Genomic DNA, 26,740 nt, shown 5'->3' with positions numbered 1-26,740 from the left:
TGGAATTAAGACCGAAGATTTCGACCAGAATCATTTTAGGACACTTTAAAGCATCAGCCCTCCCACTCTACCTTTGTCTTTTTCATTTCAGCCACATCCATCTGAAGCTTCCTCAGCTGTTTCTCGTACTGTGATTGGTTCTTCAGCAGGCGGGCGTGCTCCTTCTGAGCCGACTGGAGTTTCTGCAGCTCCTTGTTCATGACGCTCAGCTTCTTCTCGTATTCAGTCTTGATTTTTTTGGCCTTGTCTTCTGTGCCGCTCTCTACTGAAGCTGAAAGCGTACAAGATAAAAAAAATGTTTCTAACTGAATAAACATGAAAAGACGTGATGCAGTAATGCTGTAAAAAGTCTCCAAATGGTTCAAACTCCAGAACATTTCTTTTCTCTGGTGTCAGAAACTTTGATCTAAGCTGTCAAAAACTCTCTGACTTTTGTTCGACAGGCTGAAAACTCGTCCACGCTTTAAACCCGAATCAGCTTTGATCCCTTCGTGCTGATAAACATAAATGCAGCCGTCAGTGTCCGTCTGCTTGCAGAGATTATTCACAACTAACTTAAAGGGATTCTTTAAAGCTCATAGAGTCTGGGCCATTTGACGGATGTTTCCTTTTATTCCTAAAGAACAAACACGTGCGGATGAGATATAAATTCTTCTAAAAGAAAAGCACTTAAATATAAACCACTTACAGACTGAAATAAACTAATCAGTAGGCAGCAACATTCAAAGTTAAAGCCACATGTGAAGGTTTATGGGCAAGAATGGAAAGTTTCAGACATCTTAACCATCCCCTCTGTGGTTCTGTTCTTACTCATGTTCTGGAGGACACGGTCCCGCTCCAGCTGGGTGTCCCTGATCTTGCACTGCAGCATCATCAGCTTCTGCTCATACTGCTGTTTGAGCGTGTGCAGACGCCGCTGGCTGTTCTCCAGCTCGTCGATCAGCTTCTGCTTGATGGCGATCTCGCAGGTGATGTTGGCCAGGTCGGCCTGGAAGTTCTCTGTTGAGCACACGGGGTTAGATGAGCGTACGGACACAAGCTGACACTTCCCTTTGTTTTGTTTATTCAGTTCACTTCTTACTTCAGCTTTAACACATCACAACTTCTCAGACCTAAATATGGGTTTGCATTCATGTGACGCTGGCTGCCTCGTCTTTGTTTTGTCTTTTAGTGAATGAACAGCTCCCCCTTGTGGCAGCCTGGGAAGCTGAATAAGACAAAACAACCTTTCAAAAGGACCAATAAAAAGAAACCATTTGTACCTTTTTCATCCGACTCCGAGTCAGAATCATCCGAGCTCTCCTCCACATCCATCTCCTCTTCATCTTCATCCTCTTCCTCTTCTGCTTCCTCGTGGTCGCTGCCCTCCTGGACCTCCTTCAAGACAGCAGAATGAAAATTCACTTTTTGAAATAAAAGGCAATTTTTTTTTTTTGTTCTTTTTTAAAGTTAGGATGAACATGAAAGCAAATCAATCGTACCAATTCTGGGTCTTCATTGACTCGCTCCGCCATTTCCTTCTCCGTGCCCTTTTCTTGCTCGTTGTCGGGGACTTCCTCCTTGTTGGCACTGAAAGGTGTTAGACACGAGACTAAGAATCAACGACGCCATGGTTCTCCAAAGGTACGTTCACACACACACGTAGACAAGAAACATACTTCTAATTAATCATCGGAGGGGAAAAGAAGCATCGTTTATTTTAAACTTTTAGTTTTTATAAAAACCATCAAGCATAGGACAGATCACTGCCAACTGCCGCCGCCCAATTCTCAATGAACTATTTCAAACTAATGCAAACTACACATTTAACACAAAAACAACTTGAGTTTTCTCGTTTGTGGAAAAATGAAAAGACAGTTCATCATTTTAAGAGAGGCATCTCAAGGTCTGAAAAACAACAACAACAGTAAGAGCAAAAAAAGCATAGTATAAAGCAAAACGTAAAATAATAAGAATTAATTGATACTTGTAAAATGTGGATAGATGTGTTATCCAAACGCGGAGGGTTAGCAATGTTTAGGTGATGTTTGCAGGCACAAAAGCATAAAGAGAAACAGGACAATACGAAAAACAAAAAAAACATCAAGACAGGAAAGCGGGACAAAAAGTCACGACCTCCTGATGACAGCTTTGGTGCACTTTCGTGTGATTAACTTCGTCTAAAAAGAAGATGAACTTTTTGAACGTGCACTCAATTTAAGGACGTTTCAGAATCTCGTTGTCATCAGTAATTGTGAAACATCATGCAGATGACACGCAGCTCAACACTAACAGTGACAAACAATGAGACCCAAAACATTCTCTACATGTCTGTTTGGAGGAGAGCGAAGGCTTCAGTGCGGTGGAGGCATGGCCAAACAGAAGTTTGTTTTGGTTTTATGCTGGTGCTCAAGGACTCAGTCGCACATTTTTCCTTAAATGGAAACCAAGTGTTACATATTACAATAAGGCCTTGACTTTGTTTATATATAGTTTCCACATTCACTGTGATACTACGGATTAAAAAGGCCATTAACACATAAAAAACGAGGACATGGTTTAAGCGTGACGGGTGAGCTCGAAGGCATTGAACAAAAGAGATCAGAGTTAATTATGCAAAATAAAAGAGTGTTTATGGAGAGGAGGTGCTTGTATGCAGCCAGTCTTACTCCACCTGTCCAAAATAAACCAAAACTCAAATAAAATGCTAAATTAGGGGAAGCAAAGGAACGGGGGAGGCCAACAGCAGGATGGATGCTCTGACAAACCTGGCGTCCTCCACCTCTTCCACCACCTCTTCCACCACCTCCTCCTCCCTTTCCTCCCTCTCTCTCTCCTCCAACAGCTGCTGGAGTCTTCATGGAGGAGTGAAGGGGGGGGGGGGGGGTCAAACGAGAGAAGGAAGCAAGAGATGAACGAAGGAAAGAAGGAAGAATGGAGGGGAGAACGATCAGAGGAAGCTCTGCATGGTCACATATTCCCCTCCTCTTCAACCAGTTTAAAAAACTCTCAGAGCTGAGTGAAGTTTCTTGTTTTAAATCCACTCTGATCCTGCATCTGATCCCGCCTACCTCTATTTCAGCCCTGCTCAGAACAGGCTGTTTCTGTGGCTGTAGCTTTAAATATGTAAATGAGCTGTGTCTGACCACGCCCCCTCTCTGGAAGGGCTTGGGGTGGGGTCGTTATTTTTTACAATGACAAGGCAGACTCAGAGGGCAGAACAAACATCTAGCTGTGGGAGTGTCATCCACCTGGGGGAGGGGCTACTGCCCTTTGTGATGTCACACAGGGGAACTCTCAAAAATGAGCATACATTTTCTGAAAAGTGGAGCAGGAAGAAGACGTAGAGGATGGACTTTTCTCATCGTTGGGGGGTTTGTAGACAGACTAAGGACACTCACTAGTGTAGAAAACTAATTTGTAATTCTTGAGAATGCAGAATTGAATCCCTGAAGAAAGGCCAAACATTAATATGTGGAAGAGTTTGAATAGTTTAGGATTAAATCCCAAAGAATGAGTCGTTCAAGGTTTAACATTATTTAGGTGCAAATGACCATAAAACAGCCAATGCTTGGTTGATTATCCCGACAATGAAAGATGAACCAGGATACACGTGTACAGTCTCACTACCTTTTCTTTTTCTTCTTCTCTCGTTTCTTCAGTTTCTCCAGGTCTTTCTTGGCGAGTTCGATGATGTCAGAGGTCTCTTTCTCGGGGGCCATCATGGTGGAGGAGAACGAGCCGGGGCCTCCGTAGAACGACTGACGATTAGAGGCCCGAGACAGATTCTTCCTCAAGTTTTCATTCACAGCCTCGCTCTCCAGGAGTTTAGCTCTGTGGGTTACATCCAGGGACACGGGAGATGAGAGAACACACAAAAGGGTTTGAAAATCATGTCTATATGTTAATAAGTGCACTGGATCATGAAGAGAAAAAATAAAGGACATGTAAACATTTTTCACGCTTTGGTGCGTTCAATTTGAACTCAGAAAATCAGAGTGGCTGATCTGATAAATCAGGAGCGCCCCCTTAGGTTAGATTTTGACTTTAGGGAACGGAGGAACATCAGTAGCCCTGAGTTAAAATCCAACATGGCTGCTACCTACATCAACAGTAACATTTAAGCTGTAACTTTTATTTTTAAAAGCAACTTGTGTGAAATTCAAATCAATTAAACCCAAATTACGATGCAAGTAGTAATGTAATGTAGTCATGTTAATTTTGCACACAAACTACAAACAAAGGTACTCCTGGGGGCGTGCATGTTGCTTTTCCGACTTGTTGCCATCCCGCAACTGGAACGCGGTCAACTCGGGTGTGACAACATTCCCAGCTCCAAGATTTCTCCGCATTTATAACAGTTGGAAAAAAAAGATGCTAGGGCTCAGGAAAATACACTAGGTGGCCTAAAAGACGTTTACCTGAGGTCCTCAATCTCTTTGATGTAACCATGGATCATGTTTCCAATCTCTTCAGATCCTCCTTCACCTTGAAAAAAAAATAAAAAAAATTGTCAAGATACTTCCTGTTTAATAAAGTTTTAATCTTAAAAAAGCAAAGAGACGATTTACATGAAAAAGATAAAAATACAACATGCTGATCGCATGAATCCACTCCAAGTTAAGAACTGGAGCTTGTTGCTTTAAACAGGTCAGATCAATATGGCTGCAGCTTCCTCCTCACCTGCTTTGGAGAGCGCCTGATTGGCCTGGTCACTGAGCAGCTGAGTGAGCCTTGCTCTCTGGGCGTCGATCGTCTCCTGCATGGCCTTCACTCTCACCCTCAGGTTGCTGTTCTCCGTCTGCAGCATGGAGTTCTCGTGGAACATGTCGCTGAAGCTCTCCACACCGTCTTCGCCCGTCAGGCGTTTGCCCTGCAAGGGCGGGAGGGGCAATACAGAGAAAAGTTTATTTTTACTATTTAGAAGATTAATTTTTCAGTTTTCAATTTTGAACGCTTCTGTCTCCTCACCGTCTTATACTCCATCAGCTCGATCTGCAGCCGAGCGATCTCCGTCCTCAGAGCGCTGATCTGCTGGCTGGCCTTGTCCTGGTTCACCATCACCTTGTTCTTGATGTTCCGGGCTCGGTTGGCGTACTTTAATGTGTTCAGTGTTTCCATGAAGTCACGGTCAGACGGGCTGATGCAGGCGATCATCACGGTTTGGCTGAGACAAGAATAAGATAGATAAAAGTTAACGTTTGTGTTTCATGTTGAATATTTTCAATATGTCAAATGCTGCACTTTAAACATAAAAAAAAAAAGACTGTGCAGTTTCCTAATGATAAGAAAAGTCCATCCTCTCCGTCTTCTGCCTGCTCCACTTTTCAGAAAATGTGTGCTCAAACAGGCCATTTGGAGATTGTCTCTTCATGACATCACAAAGGGCAGTAGCCCCTCCCCCAGCTGTGGGGTGACACTCCCACAGCTCACCAGCAATAAAAGCTACAAATATTTTAAACTATAAGAATTATGACTTGCTGTGACATTGAAATTGTGCTTTCCTTTAGTATAAGTCAAACGTTGGGTTTGCAGATTAAATTTCTACATTGGCTACAAAAACCTGTCCAGGTCTAAGAAGTGTTCATGGTGAATCCGTCCTGCACCGACCTGTTTCCTCCTAATGAGTCCTGCAGCAGTCGGGTCAGTTTGGAGTCTCTGTAAGGCACGTGTGAGCTCCTCTTGCTCCGGTCACCAAGAGCGCTGATTACATTCCCCAGAGCGAGCTGCAGCAAGCGAGACGAGAACAGAGACAGGAACATAATCAAGGTGGTGCAGCAGCACATTAGTGTGTGTGTGTGTGTGTGTTGTGAAACTAGAGCTTGCATGGCACAAAAAAATTAATATCTGAGACATGATAAAAACTTCTACACAATTTCATCACTCTTGCTTTTTACGAATTTGATTTTTCTTTTCTCGATATTAAACAAGATGGAGGCCTTTAAAGGAGCCTGAAAAAAATGCTGATTTAGGCTTTAAAAGCAGAAAACAATGTATTCAACTTTTTTCAATTTATTTAGTACCTCCTGCAGGTTGAACCTTCGAGGACACAATTTTCTCCTGTCTGTCCTTCTGTGCATGACTGTCCTGACACGTACAAAGTTCTACCACTAGATGGCACTCACGCTCTACAGATTTACTTTTCTGCGTTCCTGAGTGACGACACAAATCCTGCTGGATGAAGAAGCTCACCAGTCCACAGTTGATGGAGATGCCCTCTTTGGCTCGGTCGCCCGTCGCTCCGGTTCTCTTCAGCCTCTCAGAACCGGCCAGGTCCACAAAGTGAAACTTGGCTGTCAGCGTCTCGTACTCGTCCATCTCGGAGTTTCCGTTGGACACTCTGTTGTCAGTTTCTTGCTGAGTGACATCGACAGACACACACACACTTTTATTCACACTGCACTCGCAGTAACTTTGTCATTATTTCTGGATAATAACGGAGGAGACGGGACTGACATTGTCGGAGGCACAGACGCGAACTTGGCACAGGTGGATGGTGAAGATGGCGTGAGATCGAGAGCTCTGGACATTCATCTGAGTGCTGGCTGTGGTGCGAGACAGCGCGCCCAGCTTCAGACACTGCATCATCTGAACAGGAAGACAAGTTATTAAAAATAAAACTGAAAAAGCAACCTGGAACAACCAATACTCTCTGGAACTTCTGAAAGTAAACGTGATGTATGGACTGTTTAGGAGTTATCGATTGGTAAATAAAGTCTAAATTATAGACAGTGTTTACGGGGGAATGATTCACAGTAAAGCTTCGGCATTATTAGAGTCTGAATTTGCTTATAATCCAGCAGAAGGTTTTTGTTTGCAGATTTGAGAAGTGGTCACGTCTCTTCTCAGTTTACTAATCAGGCACATGTACACAGATATTCTCTTTTAAATCACATATTCACAACGAGCAGGGTTTTTCTTTTACCTCAGCCGCGGAGGAAACGGTCCGAGTCGTCACACCGACCGTGTAGATTCCCCCGTTGGCGTCCTCGTGGATCTTGATGTGCGGTTTCTGCTTCATGTCTCGTGATGAGTCGAACAGGTCCAGAACTTCCTCATTATAAAGCTAGAGGGAAACACAGAGGACATTTAACTAGGCAAGAAAGTCTCATCAAATACTGGATTAACATAATCTAAAGGCCTTCATGATATTTTGGACCAAAATAAAGATCCTGAAAACTGACAGGAGTATTTCATCTGTCGCTCTATTCATGTATCCAAACCATGCCCTTAACCACATCAATGAAATAGCCTAAACTAAAAGAGAAATGCTGGATGTCACAAATATTTTTTCAGGAGAAATGTAACAGGTTTGATATATAAAAGTTTTTATCAAAAGGATTAGGCTCTGATTTTTATCATCAAATAAAGCCTTTCGTTTTCCCAGAAACATCTGCTACGCTTTTCAGGGTGTCGGGATAATCTGGATTTGGTTTCCAGAAATGACTTTGCAACAATAAAAGAACATTTAGGGACACTTGAATTACAGCCATGCCATAAAAAGAACATGAAAAGTAACTGATGGAGAATAAAGTCTGTAGCTATCACTTTCTGCACAGTGTTGGATTTCTGCAGATCATCCACAAATCATCCCAACTCCACTTCCAGGTCGTCTGGAGGAATTTAAACACTGTCACTCTCTGATGGAGCAGAACAACTGACTGCTACATTGTTCCCGTTGACTCTTCCTGTCCAGACGGAGATTCCCCCCCCCCCCCCCGATGACAGCTGCTGCACTTCAATTGTCAGTGTGGATGTTTTCACATGATGTAGCGCCGCTCTCAAAGCTTGTTAAATGACCAGTGTCAACAATGTAAGCCTGACCTGTGACATCTCTGTACATCCAGTCCATATACGAGTAAGAGGCCGATTATGTGCAGGCCATTTTTTTTGTGTCTAAAGATGATCAGCTGGGGCCTTTACCTCGAGGAATTGTGCGTTTATTTTAAACTCTGGTACGGGCCGTCCCTGCTCTTGGGCGGCCTGGCGGCGCTCCTCGATGCCCTTGAAGAGATGGTGGACAGCTCTGGGAATGATTCCCAGCTCTTCATCCATAATGTTGACGTCAAAGCCTGTCCCCATGGTGTATGTCTTCCCTGAACCCGTCTACATGAGGAGGAGAGGGAAAAAAAAAAAAAAGTCATTAAATTTCACATGAAATAAATTTCCCAGATGTGACACGCTCTCAACATGGAAAGCTCAAATGTCGTTGTAAACGTGTAGGCTGTGTGCGAGATTTCAAGTCATACACTACCACTGATCTACCTCCGGATCAATAATAAATTAATATCTTCCAAACATTTATAATTTCACTGTTTCACAATAGTTTAAGGACAATACAAATCAGGGGGGAGATTACACCATATTTCAATGTAAAACTCATTTATAAAGTCTATTTTCCAACACTTTGCTTCTACAGCTTTAGCATCATAGCTCGCTAGCAAGATGCGTTATGCTAAAAAGTTGGACTACTGTCTGTTGTATTTGTTTTTTTCTCTCCCTCTCTCTCCTGTGTGCTCTCCAGGTTCTGCTTGTCAGCCTCAGTGCAGCCAGCGATATTGAACCCACCGGTGGCAACTTGGAAATCTGGGCAGAGTATAAAAGGCAAGAGGAGAGAGGAAGCAGCTAGCTGCCAGCTAGCTAGCTGCGTGTGTGAATGTGTCTTAACGTTGAGCGACTTTAGTGACCTTTCATTAAGGCCTTAGTGTTTTTTTAGTAGTTGTATTTGACTTTTGAAAGAAGATTGTTTTCAGCTGTGAGGTTTTTGTTTGTTACTAAATACTCTTAAAACCTGCTTATTATACAGTACTTAGTTCCTCCTTGTTTTCCTGGGTTTTCCCCGAGAACGTAAGAGTTTACCAAAACCAGGAAGCAGTGAGAGGATGAGGTGATAAAGTCATCTTCCTTCAATGATGATGAAAATATAACACAAATATGTAAAAACATTACATTCAAAATGTAGCATGCCATGTTTAAGGTAGCTAACAATGATACACATGAAATAACAAAGTCCATTAATAACTCAGAAAAACGGCTCGCTCTGTATATATCTGCAACCCAAGCGGGCAGAGTTCTTGTGATGCAGCCGAGTGGGTCGATCTAAATCTAGACTCGTCCCCTTTAAAGCCACAGAGGCAAAACAGGTCTGATCCAGGACAAACCAACCACCCGCCGTCTCTGCTCTCAGAAGTAGGCCAGCTCGGGGAGATACGGGTTAATATGGACACACATTAAACATGTATGGAGGTCTAAACTAGGTGTTTGTGCACTTCACTTTGAAACATGTGCGTGCTGTACAGCAGGAGCTCTGTCGCTACGGCAACCTCAGCACTGGTGGAATCAAAGGAGGGGGGGATGAGGCCTACACTTGCACGTTATTTCCGGGTGATTAACTTTGTGATCGACAACTAAAAAGGGACAAACAGGACAGTGAAAGAGCAGTGGGAGTAGAAGAGGAGTAGATCTGCAATTAATGATTATTTTCATTATCAATTCATCTGCAGTTTATTTACTGGATAGACTGCTTCCTCTCGGAAATATTTGAAGTTTTAACGGGCCGACATAAAGACGACAAAGAACGCCTGCAGACTGCATGGGGAACATTTTCGACACGTTTGCTTGAGAAAGAATTCAATTAAGACTTTTTTGTCAAAAATTTTGCCACTAAATATTATCTCTTGAAGTATTTAATTGAAAGACTTCATGTCCTCCTCGTCTTCTGTTGGGAGTTTTCAGAAGTTTAAGGATTTAAATAAACTGTGAGGAGTCCTCGGGATGACCTTGATGAAGCTGGTAAAGCTATATGTGCAAATTATTTATCTTTAGAATTCAACTTAATTAAATCTGATTGTTTTGCTGTAAGTTGTTTTAACATAGAAAGTAGAAACAGAGTAAAGAGTGAGCTTGGACATGCAAAATATTTAAAGTGTTAACTAGAATGTCCTCTGAAGCTTTCTAAGGAAACACATTTTATATTGATACCAATGTGCTCTATTCCCTTGTTTTCTACTTTTTATGCTAAGCTAACTTATTAGCTTTAAAGGTTCAGAGGCAAGTGTTTATTTTGTTTCCTGTCCGACTCTCAGAAGAAGCAAATAAGTGTTTTTTTTTAATGATTCATTTAAAGAACAAAGGTCATAGAGGTCAAACTTCCACAACAGCGCTGTCCTCTGGTTTCCTTTTACCGAAATGTCAACACTTTCCACACCTCAAACACTGAACCTGTCTCCTGCTGTCCTCAAACACAAAAATGCACTGAGCCATTTCTCCACATCCACCCAGCTATAAAGCACCACCAGCGCCACAGCTGTGACACTGAGGACAAAGACTCGCCTGTCCGTATGCAAACACGGTGGCGTTGTAGCCCTCTAAGCAGCCCTCAATCAGCTTCTCGGTGCAGGTGGAGTAGATGGCGTCTTGCGTGGAGTCCATGTCGAACATGTAGTCGTAGGTGAAGGACTTGTCTTTGCCCAGGATCACCTGTGGCTCCCCGGGCATCACATATGTGCAGATATGACATCCTTCTATCTTCTCCCGGGCCAGCTGAGGGCGGATCCTACAAAAAAATATACAGAGCAAAACAAGAGATATGAGAACTTGTTCGGGGGACACAGAGGAAACGCACTCCCTGAAAACTTTATTGGGTCCTTTGAAAACACAGGAAAGCAATACACTGCCTCACATTCCTGACATTTTTGAAGTAATTCTGGTAGAGCCTTTAACAGGTTTTATTCTCTTCTTGCAATACAAGCATTTGTGAGCAACACAAATGCTTTCTCACACAGAAAGCCTGTTTCACCTGTTGGGGGGAGCCAAGCCAGCGAACAGCTACCCTCAGGTTACCCTCCACACTGATGCGACCTGTCCAGAGTCCCGCAGGGTTCAATTCTTGGGCCGATTATTTTTAGATTTGTTTTATTACTGTGAGCTTTAAAAGCTTGATATACATGAAGCTGTATTTACTAATCCACTGCCTTTCAGAAGATTTCTAAGAAGCGGTGTAAAAACTTGCCCGTAAATTTGCTTTTAAAATGTGTGATGGAAGTTCTGCATTCTGAGCACAACATTTGAAAATCATAGAAGTGCAAGTTGTTGAAAAAATATCTTCAAACAAATAATGCACCAATGAAATTAAGAATAAAAGAAAGAAATCCCTCGCTTTAAATTAAAACATAACGAACACTAGATTTACACCAAATTATGTTTGTTTGTACTATACTTCAGCTCATTCATGAAAGATTATGTTTCGTAAGGCTGATTAAATCTGAAGACAAGAGAAGAAAAAATGAAAAAGAAAAGCAGCCTAAAGCACGACGAACTGATGGTTTCATCGTGCAGCAAGTAATGGAAAGAAAATTCCAACCGCACCCAAAAACCACCGAGTCAAATCAAAACAACATCAGAGAATCAACACGACTCAGGCTCTGCTGCCAAAGTCTGATTAACTTCAATAAAAACAATACAGGAGAATATTGACGCAATCTGACACAAGGACAGAAAATAAACCTGACAGTCAGAAACAAGTCAGGCCCGTCGGCTCGGCAAAGAAATAAACAGAAAACATGAAGAGTTTAAAGGGGACTGGTTTTTAGTGTAACCTCGTGTGTTTCAGACCAGTTTGATTTCCACTAAGTCTCGCAGCGTTTGATAAGAGATTGTGACCGACAGAACACGTTATTGGAGATAAACCGAGCTGCTTTTAAGGATCCAAGAATAATTCATGGATCAATATTAGCTTACCTCCACAAACACAAGATTGGGCACATTAAACATGAAACCTATCCGTGTTTTCGTTGACTCAGCCTGCTGCTGTTGCAGCATTTCTCAAGGATTTCGAGAAGAGTGAGAATATTTTTGGCACACTTGGGATTGCGAGTGCATCCAAGGCCTTGTTCTCACTGCCAGCACTAATCCCTTTTTTTGGACATGCATCAACATTGTGTCCAGATTAACTTCACATCTCATATTTTATGTTCTTATTCTTAAGCAATCTGTGGCTGTTGATTTTCCAAAATTTAAAAAGATCTTAAAGAGAAAGTAAAGAGTACAGTAATTGTATTGGGCGAGAGGCGGGGTTACACCCTGGACTGTTCACCTGTCAATCACAGAGCAGACAACCAGCCACACTCACGTCTATGGGCAATTTCATGTTTCACTAACCAACCTGCCAAGCATGTCTTTGGACTGTAGGAGGAAGGGATTCGAACCAGGAACCTCCTCAGTGAGAGGAAGAACTGCACCAACATCGGATTTTCTTTGCAGATTTTCTTCACTAAATATTCACACGACATTCATCACAACCTGCAACTACCATTTTTCTTGACTTCGATGTATTTCAGAGCAAAGCAGCCAAGAGTCTGTTTTTCCTTTTTAATTCAAGGACACAGCTGCTGAAAAAGTGCAACAGTTGCTGTGGGGATCAAATATGTCAAACACTTTAATGCTTTGAAACATGCAGCTGAGTACAGTAGCACACATATGAAGCATGTTTATGTAGAACGACAAATGTCTTTGGATCATCTTTAAATCACACATGCTTTGATGTTTGTCTGCTGCAGATGTGTCGTTCTGATCCAACAACTGCCCGGGGTCAACGCCCTCCTCCGACCCAATACTTTGTCCCATGAAACCTGCCAGCTGGGTTAATATGTCCTGATTCAGCTCGTCTGTGTTTGTCCGCCAAAGCTGAAATGTTGCTTTTGATGTCCTGAATGTTTTCCAGCAGTCTTAATCTGGTGAGGATTAACGAGTTTAGTGTGGAGAGAAAGTCGTTTCTGTACGTGTCATTCTGCAAACAATCCACACAGATGAAGCGGAGCATAAAAGCAAGGTTGGGAAAATATGATAACTGAATGTAGTGATTGTGAGCGAGAGGGAAAGTCTGTCATGACAGTTTCATATTTTAACTCCTCTCCTGAAGCTTGTGAGAGAAGCACCTGACAGCGGGGCCTGTCGCTCTCCTTCTTTCCGTCCTGCATGGATGAAAAGCCTCATTGTGTCTCCAAGTTCAGGGGAAGACAATGCTGTGAAGGGGAGTACAGTGAGGCCATTGTTTTGTGGTGAGTGACTGGATCCCGGTGTGGACACTGACGTTGCGGCTGTGGGATTACATGGCCTGACGGAGGCGAGGGAGGGGAGGCAACGTCCGCAAATAACAACACAGAACAATCCCTGAATGAGGCAGTGTATGACCCACACACACGTAAACCTTTATTCCTCAGCTTGGTGTTTCAGGCAAGACAGCGTCCATATTTAAATTTGAATAACCTTCAAATATATGCTCCAGTAGACGCCTTAATGGTTAAATCAACAAAGACCTTCATGGCAAAATGCTTATTGACTGAAATATATCAGACATAATGAATCCTGGAGGGTTTAGAATAATCAGTGAGCAGCATCACTATAAACAGAGACCTGTACTGTAAATAGTTGATGACAGATTCCCCCTGTGGCATATCGCTTGGGTCAGATAGTTTCGAACAAAGTCAGCAGAGCCGTTTCACACAAGTAGGGCAAAACAAATGTTACACTGTATGTAAAAAAAAAAACTCTGCATAAGTGATGGTTCCAGGTACTCAAAGTTGAGGCTTTGATTACTTCTTTTTTTTTGGACATTTTTTCAAGATGAACCTTTGAGCTGCAGCGCTGCCTTTCAGCGCATCGATCCAAACAGGATATCACTGCAGAGATGCATCGTGCATTTATATTTTCCCAGCTTTCCCTGAACGAAGAAAGCACGAGCCACGTGAGCCCTTCCAGAGAGGGGGGGGCGTGGTCAGACGCAGCTCATTTACATATTTAAAGCTACAGACACAGAAACAGCCTGTTCTGAGCGGAGGGGTTTATAGACATGATCAAATACAGGATCAGAGCGGATTTACAACAACACACTTCACACACATGTTGTGAGGAGCTCTTTGACTTATTCAAAGCAGTTACAACTAGTTGATATTCTTGCACTCTTTCCCCCCCCGTGTCCAGGCAGACAACATGCGTCTATATCCACCCAAACTGAGAAGCATAATCCGAGTGTGTGCTGACTTTAATGATGGCCAGAAATAACCCATAAAAGCAAAAGAGTAACAACTAGTAATCATTCCCCCTCAACAGTCAGCCACCATGAGCGGCCCTTGAGCTTCTGAGTGGTGACAACACACAAGTGAACTGTGACGCTGAAGACCGAACAGAGAAACACGACAAACCTCCTAATCCGCTTCAGTTGTTCTGCAGAGCTGGTGTCCTATTGTTCGGATGTCTGTTGTTGTATTGAGAAGAAATGTGATCCCAAACCAGAAAAATCAATTAAACTGCATGTCGAATCACCGTACTCAATCAATTCTGTGTTTCCCCGTGTTTCGAGACTGTTAAAGAAATCTAATCCTTTGCAGGGGGCGGGGGGGGGGGTCTTTATTTCAGACAATTGAGCTCACTAATTGGGTGTGTAATCCTGTCTGTTTCAACACAGTGCTCTCACACCCGGGAATCAACTGGCATTTCAAGGATCTACTCGCTGCTCATCTGAGAGTACAAACAGGGAGACGTGCTGCGTCACACATCGGGACTTTAGTGCGAATTCATTTCTCATTCATACAAACATGAATATCAGACTTCCAGAAGAGACGCACATCCATTCACTGATGACAAAGGCAGAAGGACACGTCGGACATGTGGCTGCAGGAGCTGGAGAATGAACCTCTGACCTTCCTGTTGAGAGACCATCAACTCTGCCAACTGAGCCGCAGCTGCCCCATCCCATCCTCCGTCTCTGAGCTGAATGTCAGAACTATCACAGTCAGAGAAGGTCGGCGTGGTAAAAAAGCGTTTTGAGAGGTCAGGAGACGAGAACAGTCGGGCTCAAGTCTGCGACCAATTCAGCCACGAAAGCATCAGAGTTCGAGTGATATGAGTAACATGAGCACAGAACACAACAAAGTGACTGAAAGATTCATTGTGGCCTCGCAGTTATGTAATGCCCCCCCCATGTACAGAGGCTACAGTCCTCATCACAGACGCCACGGGTTCGAATCTGAACCTTGGTCATCCCCCACTCTCTCCAACATTTCTCCCCTCAGCTGTCCTATCCCATTAAAGGCAGGGCTTTGGTGAAGCATAGTAACCAGAGCAAGACTGTAGCGGTATTACAGTCGTAAAAAACCCCCAGCTGTGGTGATTTGTCTGAGGATCTTTGGCGTTAGGGAAGAGCGGAGATCAGAGGTCAGGTGAGGGTCAGGGTCGAGGGTCAGGGGATCGAGACGTCTCCTCAGCAGAGGCTTGTTGTCGAGTTATCACAAGCCGGAAACAGATAAAACACAATAAGATCCAAAGACATTTAGAGCTCTTTATCTTCCTCATCATCGTCATCATCATCATCATCAGGAGGACACGTTGAGTTGATCACCAACACAACAACTCAAAATACAAAAACAGACAAATGTTTGTCTTTACTTTCACAGCTACAGTTTGTTTCTGAACTGCCGTAGATTAAAGGAGCACGCCCAAACCTGCTGCTGCTCCCCCCCCCCATACACACACACACACACACACAGTGCACCCAATAAATCATTACGAGAGCAGCACTTCACTGGAAGGGAGGGGTGTCGTGTACAGAGGCATGTGAGTGTGTGTCTGTCTGAAACTGTAAACACCTACTGCACATATTTCCTAATAATAATAATAATTACCATCTGAAACAGTCTGAAACAAAACACTCCTTCACAGTAAACTGATATAAAAAGAAATCAAACATCTAATAATAATCACCGACCAATAAATACTACAAACAACATCACAAGTTGACTGCAAAGAGAAACGAGATGAACTAAAGTGTTTCTGCTAAATGTGTCCAGAACTGATCTGAAATCAAAATCACGATTCATTAAACATTTGATCTGGATTACACAGAATGAATGATTATTGGGTTTTTGTTTTTCGCTGACAGGTCTCTGCTGTAAATATGTTCAACTATTAAAGCTGATTGTGGTTTTATTGAATATTACTGAAATCAAAGCATCACTTAAAGTATTTATTAACTTCTCTAAAAATGTAGAAAATAAATAACTTGCATTTCATTCAAACTGTTTTTCGGCAGTGTTTTACGTTTTTCTTCTTTTTGTCCGGTGTCGTCTTCCCCAAAGATAAAATGTGTCCAAATGACCGACGTTGCTTCCATGTGGCGGATGAGACGTGTGGTCACATGACTCTGTCCTGACAGTAATGGAAATATTCCACATGGGCTAGATTACGTCGCCCAGCCCTGTTTTCTGGAGTCCTTTAGCAGTGACACTTCCCCTTCAAAGAAACTTCATGTTAATTTACAGCCTTTTTAAGGTTGCCTGAGCGACATCACATTAGTTTGAACCTCTTATTATTTTCTATGCATGTCCAGTATTTCTATCTTTTCACTGTACTTGCATTAAAAACGGTGTCCCGTTCACTGACCGCAGTAAATCTTTTAAGGCTGCAGTTCCTGCTGAGTGATTTCAGTTTGTGTTAGCAGACAAAGAGCTTTACTGCAGGAAAAAAGAAGACTCAAAGCTACCTTTGTTGTTGAACACACAAAGCCAATAATCAAAACCACACAGAACCCCCCGCCCGCTGCAGACTGGAGAGTAAACTGGCCCCGTCTTTATGTGCACACTTGCTGAGAGCAGCAGTGCGGCTGCCTCGGGATGATGTCACCTGCCTCCTCGACTTTGAGCGTAACGTCTCGCTGTCCTTCACCGAGCTGGCACTTTGAGGCTGTGTGAAGGGCGTGCAGAACAGAGAAGGTTAGAAAAGAGAAAGTGCGTCTTTGTCACACAGCTGGCCCCACGCCAGATACGCCAGGATGGAAAAATGTTGTGAGGCAGCAGGAGAGAGGAGTCTTGACACAGCAGATGCCCCAGAAGATGATTTTTACACGACATAATGTGCCGGAGGGGCGGCGGTTAACGTCTCAGGTCGGATCAGGAAGGTGCAGAACTGGTCTGCTCGGTTGCAAATTACACAAATATGTACCTAATTGCCTTCACAGCAGTCCGCTATTGTTCCTCTTTAGTCTTTCTGTCAATCACTGAAAATCAAAGGAACATGACAAACCCAGACTGGAGGTGAGACGATAAACATCTGAAAGTATTTTTAAGTATTTATGATTTAGAATCAGTATCAGGAGTACTCTAATCATCTGTTTAGTGAATGCTCACACTTCAGAGTTTCCAGACTTTAAACACAAAAAGGAAATCTGGAGAAAATAAAGGACTGTTTTTTTTCTTTTTCTACAGAAGACACTTGAAGGATGCGATCATTACTTCCTCTTCTGTGTGAAATAAGAAATCACAGTCGATGCCGTGAACCTGTCGTAGCCTTGAACCTCACTTCCTGTATCTACATCTGAATATCTTGATCAAAGCTGAACTTCCCCAGGAAATAACTTCAGAATCAACTTCTGTATTTAAGCATCTCCTCTCTGAATCATTTCAGTGTTTTAAAAAGCATCCTTTTCTGCCACGAATATATATATATATTTTTTTTACTTTGGGCATTTTTGCCATTATTTTTGGGCGGCTCCCCCAATTGATTCTTTGTTAGGGCTCCGAGGACTCTGAATGACTGTAACTGCTATACTGAGCTCGACTGTGCCTCCACTTCCACTGTATAAAGAACATGCATGCTGACAGTTGTTATATGCAAGCAATCACCTCTGTCTGCAGTTGGAGGATTAGTGTGACCGAGCTAAGCTGCCGTGGTTGGGGTGGGGGGGGGGGATTCTCCTATTTAGAAGTGTGTGTTAATGTGCAGCATGTTCAGTACCTGCAGCAGAAAACAGTGCAGTATAAATGGATCACTAAGATCCTCCCCAGCTTTAAAGGAGGCTTTTAAAAAGAGTGTTTCAGCACAATGAGACGGTTCATTTTTAGTATCACACACCCTGCTAGAAGTGGTTTCATGCTCTGCACACTCAGCCAGACAGGACCTCCTGCTGCAGCAGACAAAGAGCGCATGAGAGTACAGTCTACAACAAAAACAAATGATCATCAGTACCGGTATATATAAAAAAAAAAAAGACAGAAAAAAACGTGAGCACGTCATGCAGCCTCTGCCGAACACAAACCCATCTCAATGAAATGCTTTCATTTCATATTTCTGGAGATCTAATGCTCCCTGGCACTGTACCATTATGTCTGTGCAGGACAGAGACACTCTGCGTGACATAGAGGATGGGGTTGCCATGGCGACCGGTAATGGAAGCCAAGAATTAAAGTCATAATCCGATCCCAGCAGGATATACAGCAGTCTGCTCGAATAAAAAAAAAAGGAGAAAAAAAAAGGAAAAAGAAATGCCAAAAGGGGAGGGGCCGAGGCGGCGGGCTCAGCGTCCTGACACCCGTCACACACTTCACCAGGAGATTCATCAACCGCTAAACCAAGCGGTGTTTGAGGCGCAACGATTTAAAAGTGTGAGCCTCCAAAATGGTTTATCATTTAATTATTCCACACCCACAGGGATCATTTTTATCGACTTCCAAGGGCAACCACTTAGTCAGGCCTGAATGTACGCTGTGAGCCTGGAGTCTGCTTGGAAAATAAAAAATGAAAATGGTAACTTTATAATGAAGAGTTAAGTATTCCTCTACGTGAACAACAGGGTATGACTCTGAAAACTAAAGTTGGAACAGTTCTTCTATTAAAAATAAGAGGATAATAGAAGAATGTGCAAATTGCCCGCTATCGTTTTGTTTTAAATATCACTCAGAAATATGTTGAAGAATAAAAGTGTTGAGAGTGGATTATGATTTCATTGTTTCAGTGTTTGTAAACATTACAATAATGTCACCAACAGGCTTCCATAGGACATTAAATTATTGCACAAATATCAGTTTGAGTTACAGATGCATCCCGGGTTTGGAGGATATTTGTAAGCCCAAAGCTGAGGATGAAAAAAAGAATGAAGGGGTCTCAAAGTTGAATCACTCCCAAGTCTGACGGCAGCACTGATTACACCAATCTGTCCAAGTCTGTGTCTTTGCTCTGCACTCGAGTAGAGTCGGGTATTGATGGTATTGACATTTTCAAACCAACTTTTAGCTTCAAATCTCTGAATGCACAATCGACATATGAGACGGTTTGTTAAGAGAGGCTCCAGACGGCAGTGATTTTATGCACATCACTGATAAACCTGAGAGTTACACAGAGAAACAACAGGCTTCATGATCACGAGGGATGTTTGCAGTTAGTCAAGTAAACAATCAAAGGTCACATTTTATCCTCCTTTTAAACAAATGTAAATAAGTCTCAGAGCTCCTCAAAACATGTGTGAAGTGTCCTGTTCTAAATCCACTCTGATCCTGTATTTGATCGTGTCTATAAACCCCTCTATTTCAGCCCTGCTCAGAACAGGCTGTTTCTGTGTCTGTAGCTTTAAATATGTAAATGAGCTATCTGACCACGCCCCCTCTCTGGAAGGGCTCGGGTGTACTCGGTGCTTTCTCGCTCCATTCCCTATTGTTTACGGTGAGAAGGCAGACTCAGAGGGAAGAACAAACACCTAGCTGTGGGAGTGTCACCCATCTGGGGGAGGGGCTAACTGCCCTTTGTGATGTCATGAAGGGAAAATCTCAAAACAGCCTGTTTGAGCACACATTTTCTGAATAAAGGAGCAGGCTAAAGACGGAGAGGATGGAGTTTTCTCATGATTGGGAGGGTTTGTTGACAAGGTAGGGACACGCATGCGTAAGAAACTCGGTCATGTGTGTTCAGCATAATCTGTGAACTTTAAAGGGTTAGTCTGCTCTTTTCTGAGTCATAACTTTAAACTAGTCTACTGGTCCAAATTTAAATCGATGAGAAATCAGTCACTAGGAACATCCGTAATGATCGCATGTCCAGTTTTTTTATTCCTCCCTTACACTTTATTATTTTGTCCTTATCTGTCTCTTTGAAAGTGATGATCTTTAAACAAGAAACCAACACATTTAAACAGAACTCATTACTTTTGACAGTCATCAGTCACAGACATCTAAAGAAAAGCGTTATCAATAACCGATATGTCGCTCATAGAAGACTGAACTTAGTCAGAGTTATTGGTATAAAGGTTTTTCACATCATGAACTTCTCAATGGTTTTGTAATAGAGCAACAGCACATACAGCTGATCCATCACATATTTTTATACATGAGGTCAGAGCTGGCAGAGATAAGACACACACCCCTGCATCTGCTGGGACACATTTGCTGTGTTTTATAATCTGCACATAAGGTTCATGGACACTCACACACTGCTCAGCTGCAGCTGACCTGAGCTCACTGGTTCATCTTCCTCTCATAACACTCGGGATATGCTTGGATATCCCACTGATCCCAGACCCTGAGAGCCTTTCGGAAAATGTGCTTTCAAAAAACAAACAAGGCTGCGCCAAGTCCCGCGGCACGCTGATAACAGCTTTACTGCTTCCTGCAGGTCAACGGTCAGGGAGCAGACCGCCCCGTCATCATGAGGGGAGCAGGGCTGGGGAAGGGGGGAGGTTAGCCAACAGGAGGTGTCAGCAAGGGATCATCTGTGGCTGTCAACGTGGAGAGGAAGGACTGCGAGTGGTGCTGGGGTCAGGGTTCGAGGGAACATCGACCGTGTCTTCCTCTAAGTGGAGCATGTTATGCACACATAAGCTTGATGAATTTTCAATACATGGAGTTTTAAGCTGCTGATAACCTCTGTGGGTGCTTCTTTTACAGGGAACAGTGGAATAAGAAACTTACTGCATGCCAGGTTTTGTGTTGGATAATGACTTGTTGTCATTAGCACCGTTAGCAGAGCACAGATAGCTAACATTATTTTTACTTTTCCCAGAGACTGCGAACCTACGGAGAGACTCAGAGGTTTCTGCACAGACCAGGTTGGAACTTTCAGGGCAAAAGTTGGAAAAAAGGCTCACTGACTAAATTCTTCACTTTACATGTTTATATTTCACCTGCCACAAACAAGCTGCTGAAAATGTCGGAGAGTTTGACACCATTCACTTCAATGATCGAGCACTAATGTTGGAGCATCTATCTTTATTTAGTCTATTCGTGGACTGGTCGCACGATGTCTCCTTATTGGGAGAGGAAACGCTCAGCACATTTAAATACTCGGAGGTTGAATTAAACCTGGATCATCGAGCACAACACATAAACTCGGACTGTAAACAGCTTTTGGTATCACGATATTACACTTTGAAATATGAGGTCGAGCATCTCGGAGCAGCCTCAAATCAAATGAGATTATTTTTAATAGCTGTGTAAGGTGATGAAGATATTCACACTGGGACTCCTCCATAACAAGAGCTTCTGCACCTACCTAAAAATACTTTTATAGTTTTATTTATTAGATGTTTGTTTTTCTATCATTTTGAACCTACAGGCCCATTTTGTGATTTTTTTTACGACTTCTGGCTGCAGAAAACCCAAACCAGCTGAAGTGTTAAACGAGAGGCTTCAAAGAAAACACGTTTTATTAAAGTTTAAGCAAATGGAATCCAAAATGTTTTTGGTGTTTTGAGCTTATTATTACTTTAGTCATACAAACTGTAAGGGGTGAGTTTTCTTCATTTGTAATTACTCATTTATACATTTGTATAAAAAGGGGCGTGGCTAAATACGACTAAAGGAGGTGGTTACACGTACATCACTCAGGAGCAGGGCCGTGCAAAATCAGCAGACTTTAGAAACGCCACAAAGCGTTTCAACTGATCACAATGTTTGGAGCAGAAGAAGAAGAAGAAACTGTGTGATCACGGGCCGCTCTTCTTCTGATAGCTGGTTACTTGTAGGCTGTTTGCCTGGAGATGCATTCGGCCTCCCTCCACCTCTCTGCCTGGTTCTAGATCACAAAAACACACATGTTCAATGTTCTATAGTGACAACCTCGGCTGGTTTGAGTGTCCATGTGAGGCCGACTGAGAACCAAACGATGAAGCCGACAAAACAACAACCACGGAGCAGAATAATGCAATATAATCCAAGTAACAGAATGGAAGAAGAGAAGGGTTAGACTGTCAGTATGACAGAGTCCGCCTTAGACTGCAGTGTCATTCAACCATGTGCTGTTGACACAGGAGCCCCATCTCTGAGTCAACCACCGACCAGCCACACAAAGGCAATGTGGACATGCTGTGTGTGTGTGTGTGTGTGTGTGCGTGTGCGTGTGCGTGTGCGTGTGTGTGTGTGAGACACATCAGCCAGCCGCCATCTGTAGCTTTCAAGGCAGCCAGATAGCAGATAATGGGTTAGGCAAACACGAGCAACGGAGGAGGTGGAGTGGAAGTCAGTCCGGCTGCACAGTTAGACATTTGCATCTTGTGTCACATAAATACGTTCAGACATTTGTTCTCTACATTATTTCTCAGCGGGCGGCCAATCAACACAGAAGGCGTTTCATTCAGACGCCGCCCACGCTGAGAGTTCACACCTGCAGCAAAACTCCAATTACACACGCCTCAGAGATATGCAGATGCAGACAGCTGCTGCGTGACGCCAGCAGGTGTTAAAGCTTCATTTGCATATGCTTCCACCTTCTCGAAAAAGGTGCGAGACGGTCCCTCACAGGACAGTTTGTGACACGTGCACGGCACAAAAGGGGTGTGAGGAGACTTTTGCATTGCAAATATGTCTGTTTAAAAGTGTTTAATGTTGATAAATGTGGTAGAGAGAGAGAGAGAGAGAGAGAGAGAGAGAGAGAGAGAGAGAGAGAGAGAGAGAGAGAGAGAGAGAGAGAGAGAGAGAGAGAGCGACATGTGGGAAGGATTCAAACCCAGACAGTCTGCTTTCCAGGACTCCACCATCTGTACATGTGGCGAGCAAACTAACCACTAAGCTACTGGGACCCCCCCCTATGTTCATACATATATTTTAAGTATAAGATCTCCATTAGGCCATTTATAAGACTGATTTAAAAATGAAGGATTTAGTGAACGTCACATATCACATTTTAATGGACAGACACCATTAAATGTGACGGAGCGGCTCACCTAACAGAAAATAACATGGGTACACTTGTGAAGTGCAGAGACAGCCTCTGGACATAAATAAGGAGGTGGCAGCTCCCTGTGCAAACACGGCTATTTGGGACCGTCTGAGGCCTATTCCGGATGCTCTGCTGTCACTTTGGTGATGGAAGTTAAGTTACATCCACATCCTATTCGTGGCACCGGTCCCACATTTAGACCTCTCGTCCGTTTCAGTCGAGCCCTTAACTGGACAGATCTGTACTGGGAGGAAGAAAACAACTGAAGAAAGTGAAGAGACAGCGGCGTATTTGAGCGGGTGTGGCGTACATGTAAGCAACTCTACAATTACATCCAATCCACTCTGCATGAGCAGCTAGTTTTTTAAGGGCTTCACAATGAGAGGGAGGGGGGGGGGGTCCATCCCTTGTCATAAAAGTGTCCACATGTGGTGCGAGCGTGCGAGCGGCTCTCTGCAGCGGTGCAGATGCGTGCGGCTGAAATGCGCTGACTCCTCCGAGCTCGTGATATAGATAACTGAGGTCTCTGAGAAATGCTGCGGCCCGACCACAGGCTATTTTTGGGGGCGAGTTGAGTTTAAGTGTAGGCTATGCTTAGTGTCGTCTTGGCAGCCCCAGAGCCTTCTGTCTAGAAAGAGGGTCATGACGGCTGAACACTGGAAATGTTTTTTCGGGCTTCACTCGTATTACACACGGCGTCAGAGGACGGCCTGTCATCATGAAGGAATCAGTTACTAAAGATCATGTGATCACTGGGACTCTCTCTGCAGCAGAGACGAGTCTGTCACTCGTCAAAGTAGAAACGTTTCTTTTTCTGCCGACCTGTCCAGAGCCAGAATATTATTGCATTGTATTGTATTATATTGCATTGTATTGTATTGTATTGTATTGTATTGTATTGGTCTGGGCAGGTACACACTTTGTGTTGCTGGTACGGACATAGAAGAGGCAAAGCAATCAAAGACTGTCGGAGGAGAGTTGGAGAAAAAAAAAAAAAAAAGCAACGATTGCATTTCACGAGCGTAAAACTGAAACTGGCTTTCAGAGCGTCACAAACATAACAGGCTGTAACACAGATACACGTTTGTGTTTGTCATCATCGGGGACAGTAAATAAAATAAAAAGTCTTCTTTTGTTCTATAAGCTGCTCGTTCGGCTGTTTTAGTAAATTAGAGACTCGTCTGTCTATTTGAATCTAGAATCTAGCAGCTTTCAAATCTTAAAAAAGGAAAAAACAGCAGACTGCAGTGATCGAGTGATTTATTGGACGGATGTTCGGAGCCGATGACACAGCAAACCTGCAAAGTAACAAGTCGCAGCATTTTTATGATGGTCAAGTTGTCCAACTTTACGCTTTCACACTCGTAGGTCAGGTCAATAAAGTGATCAGAGAGGAAAGGAGAAGGTGGTCCAAAAGGATCCACTGGTTTAGAAAATGTACAAAAATGTATTTGAGATATTCAGGGGGGCAGAAATAATAAAAACACTCAACTCTTCATCTCAGATATGAGAATGTGCAGCCTTTTATTTGTACTGTTAAAAAAAAGCAGATTTCTTCGACCTTTGACAAACAAACCAAAAACTTGACCCCAGGACCTCGGACATTTTTAAATAGGAAGTCTTCCACTCATTTTATTTTAGATTTAAAAAGGCTAAACGTGGACTGTAGGCTACGCTAACACACACACACACACACACTTTGGTCCATCACAACGCTAACAGCATCACTATAAAGTGAGCAGCCTGAGTGCACTCCTCATGGTCCCATAAAACACTAAGTGTGAGTTTATTTTACACTTTAATGAGCGGCGTCCTTTAAAAAGCTCCCATCAACCAGCGCTGCGGGCAAACTAGGTGTTATTCATAGCTTCCGAGCGGCTAACTTGGCTAACACTTTAACACTTTGGCTAACACTTGGAAAGACATGTGGCATGTGTGGAGCAGGAGCACAGCTCGGTGCGAGCTCCCCCTCGGGCTTCTCCTCTAATAAAAGCTCGTGGATCAGAAGAGGAGGAACTCGGGAGCGCGGTGGAAACGACGAGAGGTCGGAGGCAACGATCATCATCGCTGCGCACAAAGAAAGAAAGGAGCAACGCCAGGCTCCCCAGAGGCAACATGGAGGATTCTCAACAAAGAAAATCCACCTTTATTGACGACCAAGTCAGGCAGCACCTGAAGCAAAGTTTCCTCAGTTTGCACTGTTGATTTAAATACACTCAGGTCGAAGGGTTTCAAACAGCCTCAGTGTCAGATGTTGGTTATTTATTGATTCAGCTTTTTAAAGCTCCTCAGAGGATTTTTAAACAGCTTCTGAAACGATATTGATTCCCCTTTTTTATGACCTACAAAAGCACAACAACAAGATGAGCATCTAAAGATGAAGCCTGAACATTTATGAATACTTAAACGGCTCAGGTGGATCATTAAAGATCTTGTGCATCTGGTCAGTCAGGAGGAATAGTTTGTTGCAGCTGAAGGTTGCAGTTTTCTTCTCTGATGTCCTTGTCCTTGCGTGTCCATGAATCTTGGTTCATGGATGTAGAGCCAACACAGAACCCGTTCAATTTTGGTCCAGACCCAACAAACAAACAAATGAGCTCTTGGCTGAGGAGGTCTAAGTGCTCCAGTGGTTACACATCAAACGGTCTCTTGACCAACAGAGAAGCACAGTTTCACCATTTCTTCATGACAAAGGTCAAGTCTGTACACAACTTGTTCCGTCTGAAATCCAGAAATAGTTTAACTTGTCGTCATGGAAGACGAACCAAAGCAGCAGATTCATGATTAAAATCATCTGCAATAAATAAACTTGTTTTATTCTAAATATCCCGTCAGTCTCACATCCAACACAGTTACATGCAGTGAAACAGGGAATGGCTTTCAACCGTGCATGCTATGCGTCTTCATGACATGCGCTTGTGTTTAAAGAGCAGGATTTCTCTGAAAGAAGTCGGACAGCACAGAGTTGAATGTTAAAGCAGACTAAGAGTTGCAACAATGAGAGGAGGAGGAGAGCCTCACACACGGCTCAGTGGCTGCTCCTGACAGACAGACTGGGCTCAGTGGATGTGAACAAAGCACGAGGTCTGCAGAGGCTTTAGACCCGTCGGGGTTTTTTTGTGTTTGCATAGTGATGCCAGGGGTAACCGACGTCACCCATCTGAGCTCCCATGGTGCTCTGCCTGTCCTCGACTGGGCCTGCCCACGTGGAGAGCTCGCTCTCTTCCTCTATCTGCTGTCACAGTTTATGAAGAAAAACCATCTCTGGTTAATTATGTGATTTTTTTATTTTTTATTTCAACGCTGCATGATGTCCTTTAAAATACATACTGACACCATTCAATGACATTTTTGGGGGGTGCACTCTCTATTTCCAACAGCAGCTCTTCTCCTTCTCCACTGAGCAGAGGCGCTGCTTGTTAAGAAGCAAGGCATGCAACCCCCCCCCCCCCCCCCCCCCCCCAAAGTTTAAATGCCCTGCTAAGTGTTGCATGCAGTATTGCTGTGACATAATAATAATGGATGCTGGTTGGAGGGCCCCCCAATAAATGCTTGCCTAGGGCCCCAACAGGGCCTAGAAGCGCCCCTGCCACTGAGACTCCCCCTCCTTTGTTTACACTGTAACCCCCCCCCATACACACACACACACACACACACACGCACACACGCACACAGCCACAGTCAGCTGCCGCCTCTTGTCATGTGAGTTCCAGCCCGGCCTGCTCCGCTCATTAAGTAATAGTAGCTATCTGCTTAATGGTGCAGCTCTATTTAACCAGCTCGTTCT

General features: G+C 43.4%; 1 protein-coding gene across 4 annotated transcripts in view; it reads right to left on the bottom strand.

Moving 5' to 3' along the window:
• Positions 1-26,740, bottom strand: part of kif21a (kinesin family member 21A) — a 46,109-nt gene that overhangs the window by 15,203 nt on the left and 4,166 nt on the right. For 3 of the 4 annotated variants that reach the window (XM_079346960.1, XM_079346961.1, XM_079346963.1), the window contains exons 2-16: positions 10,312-10,534; positions 7,903-8,085; positions 6,905-7,045; positions 6,436-6,567; positions 6,172-6,336; positions 5,590-5,705; positions 4,951-5,146; positions 4,663-4,852; positions 4,401-4,467; positions 3,610-3,813; positions 2,748-2,834; positions 1,482-1,569; positions 1,263-1,377; positions 811-999; positions 72-271 (exon numbers count right to left, since the gene is read on the bottom strand). In XM_079346960.1, the coding sequence (XP_079203086.1) occupies positions 72-271; positions 811-999; positions 1,263-1,377; positions 1,482-1,569; positions 2,748-2,834; positions 3,610-3,813; positions 4,401-4,467; positions 4,663-4,852; positions 4,951-5,146; positions 5,590-5,705; positions 6,172-6,336; positions 6,436-6,567; positions 6,905-7,045; positions 7,903-8,085; positions 10,312-10,534 (2,296 nt within the window). The remainder of the gene's footprint in view (positions 1-71; positions 272-810; positions 1,000-1,262; positions 1,378-1,481; positions 1,570-2,747; positions 2,835-3,609; positions 3,814-4,400; positions 4,468-4,662; positions 4,853-4,950; positions 5,147-5,589; positions 5,706-6,171; positions 6,337-6,435; positions 6,568-6,904; positions 7,046-7,902; positions 8,086-10,311; positions 10,535-26,740) is intronic. The other variant, XM_079346962.1, reaches the window with a different exon arrangement.

Source organism: Symphodus melops (genome assembly GCF_947650265.1).
Source record: "Symphodus melops genome assembly, chromosome: 6".
NCBI lineage: Eukaryota > Metazoa > Chordata > Actinopteri > Labriformes > Labridae > Symphodus > Symphodus melops.
Note: the sequence above shows the minus strand (reverse complement) of the source record. Positions and strands in the feature narration are given on the sequence as shown.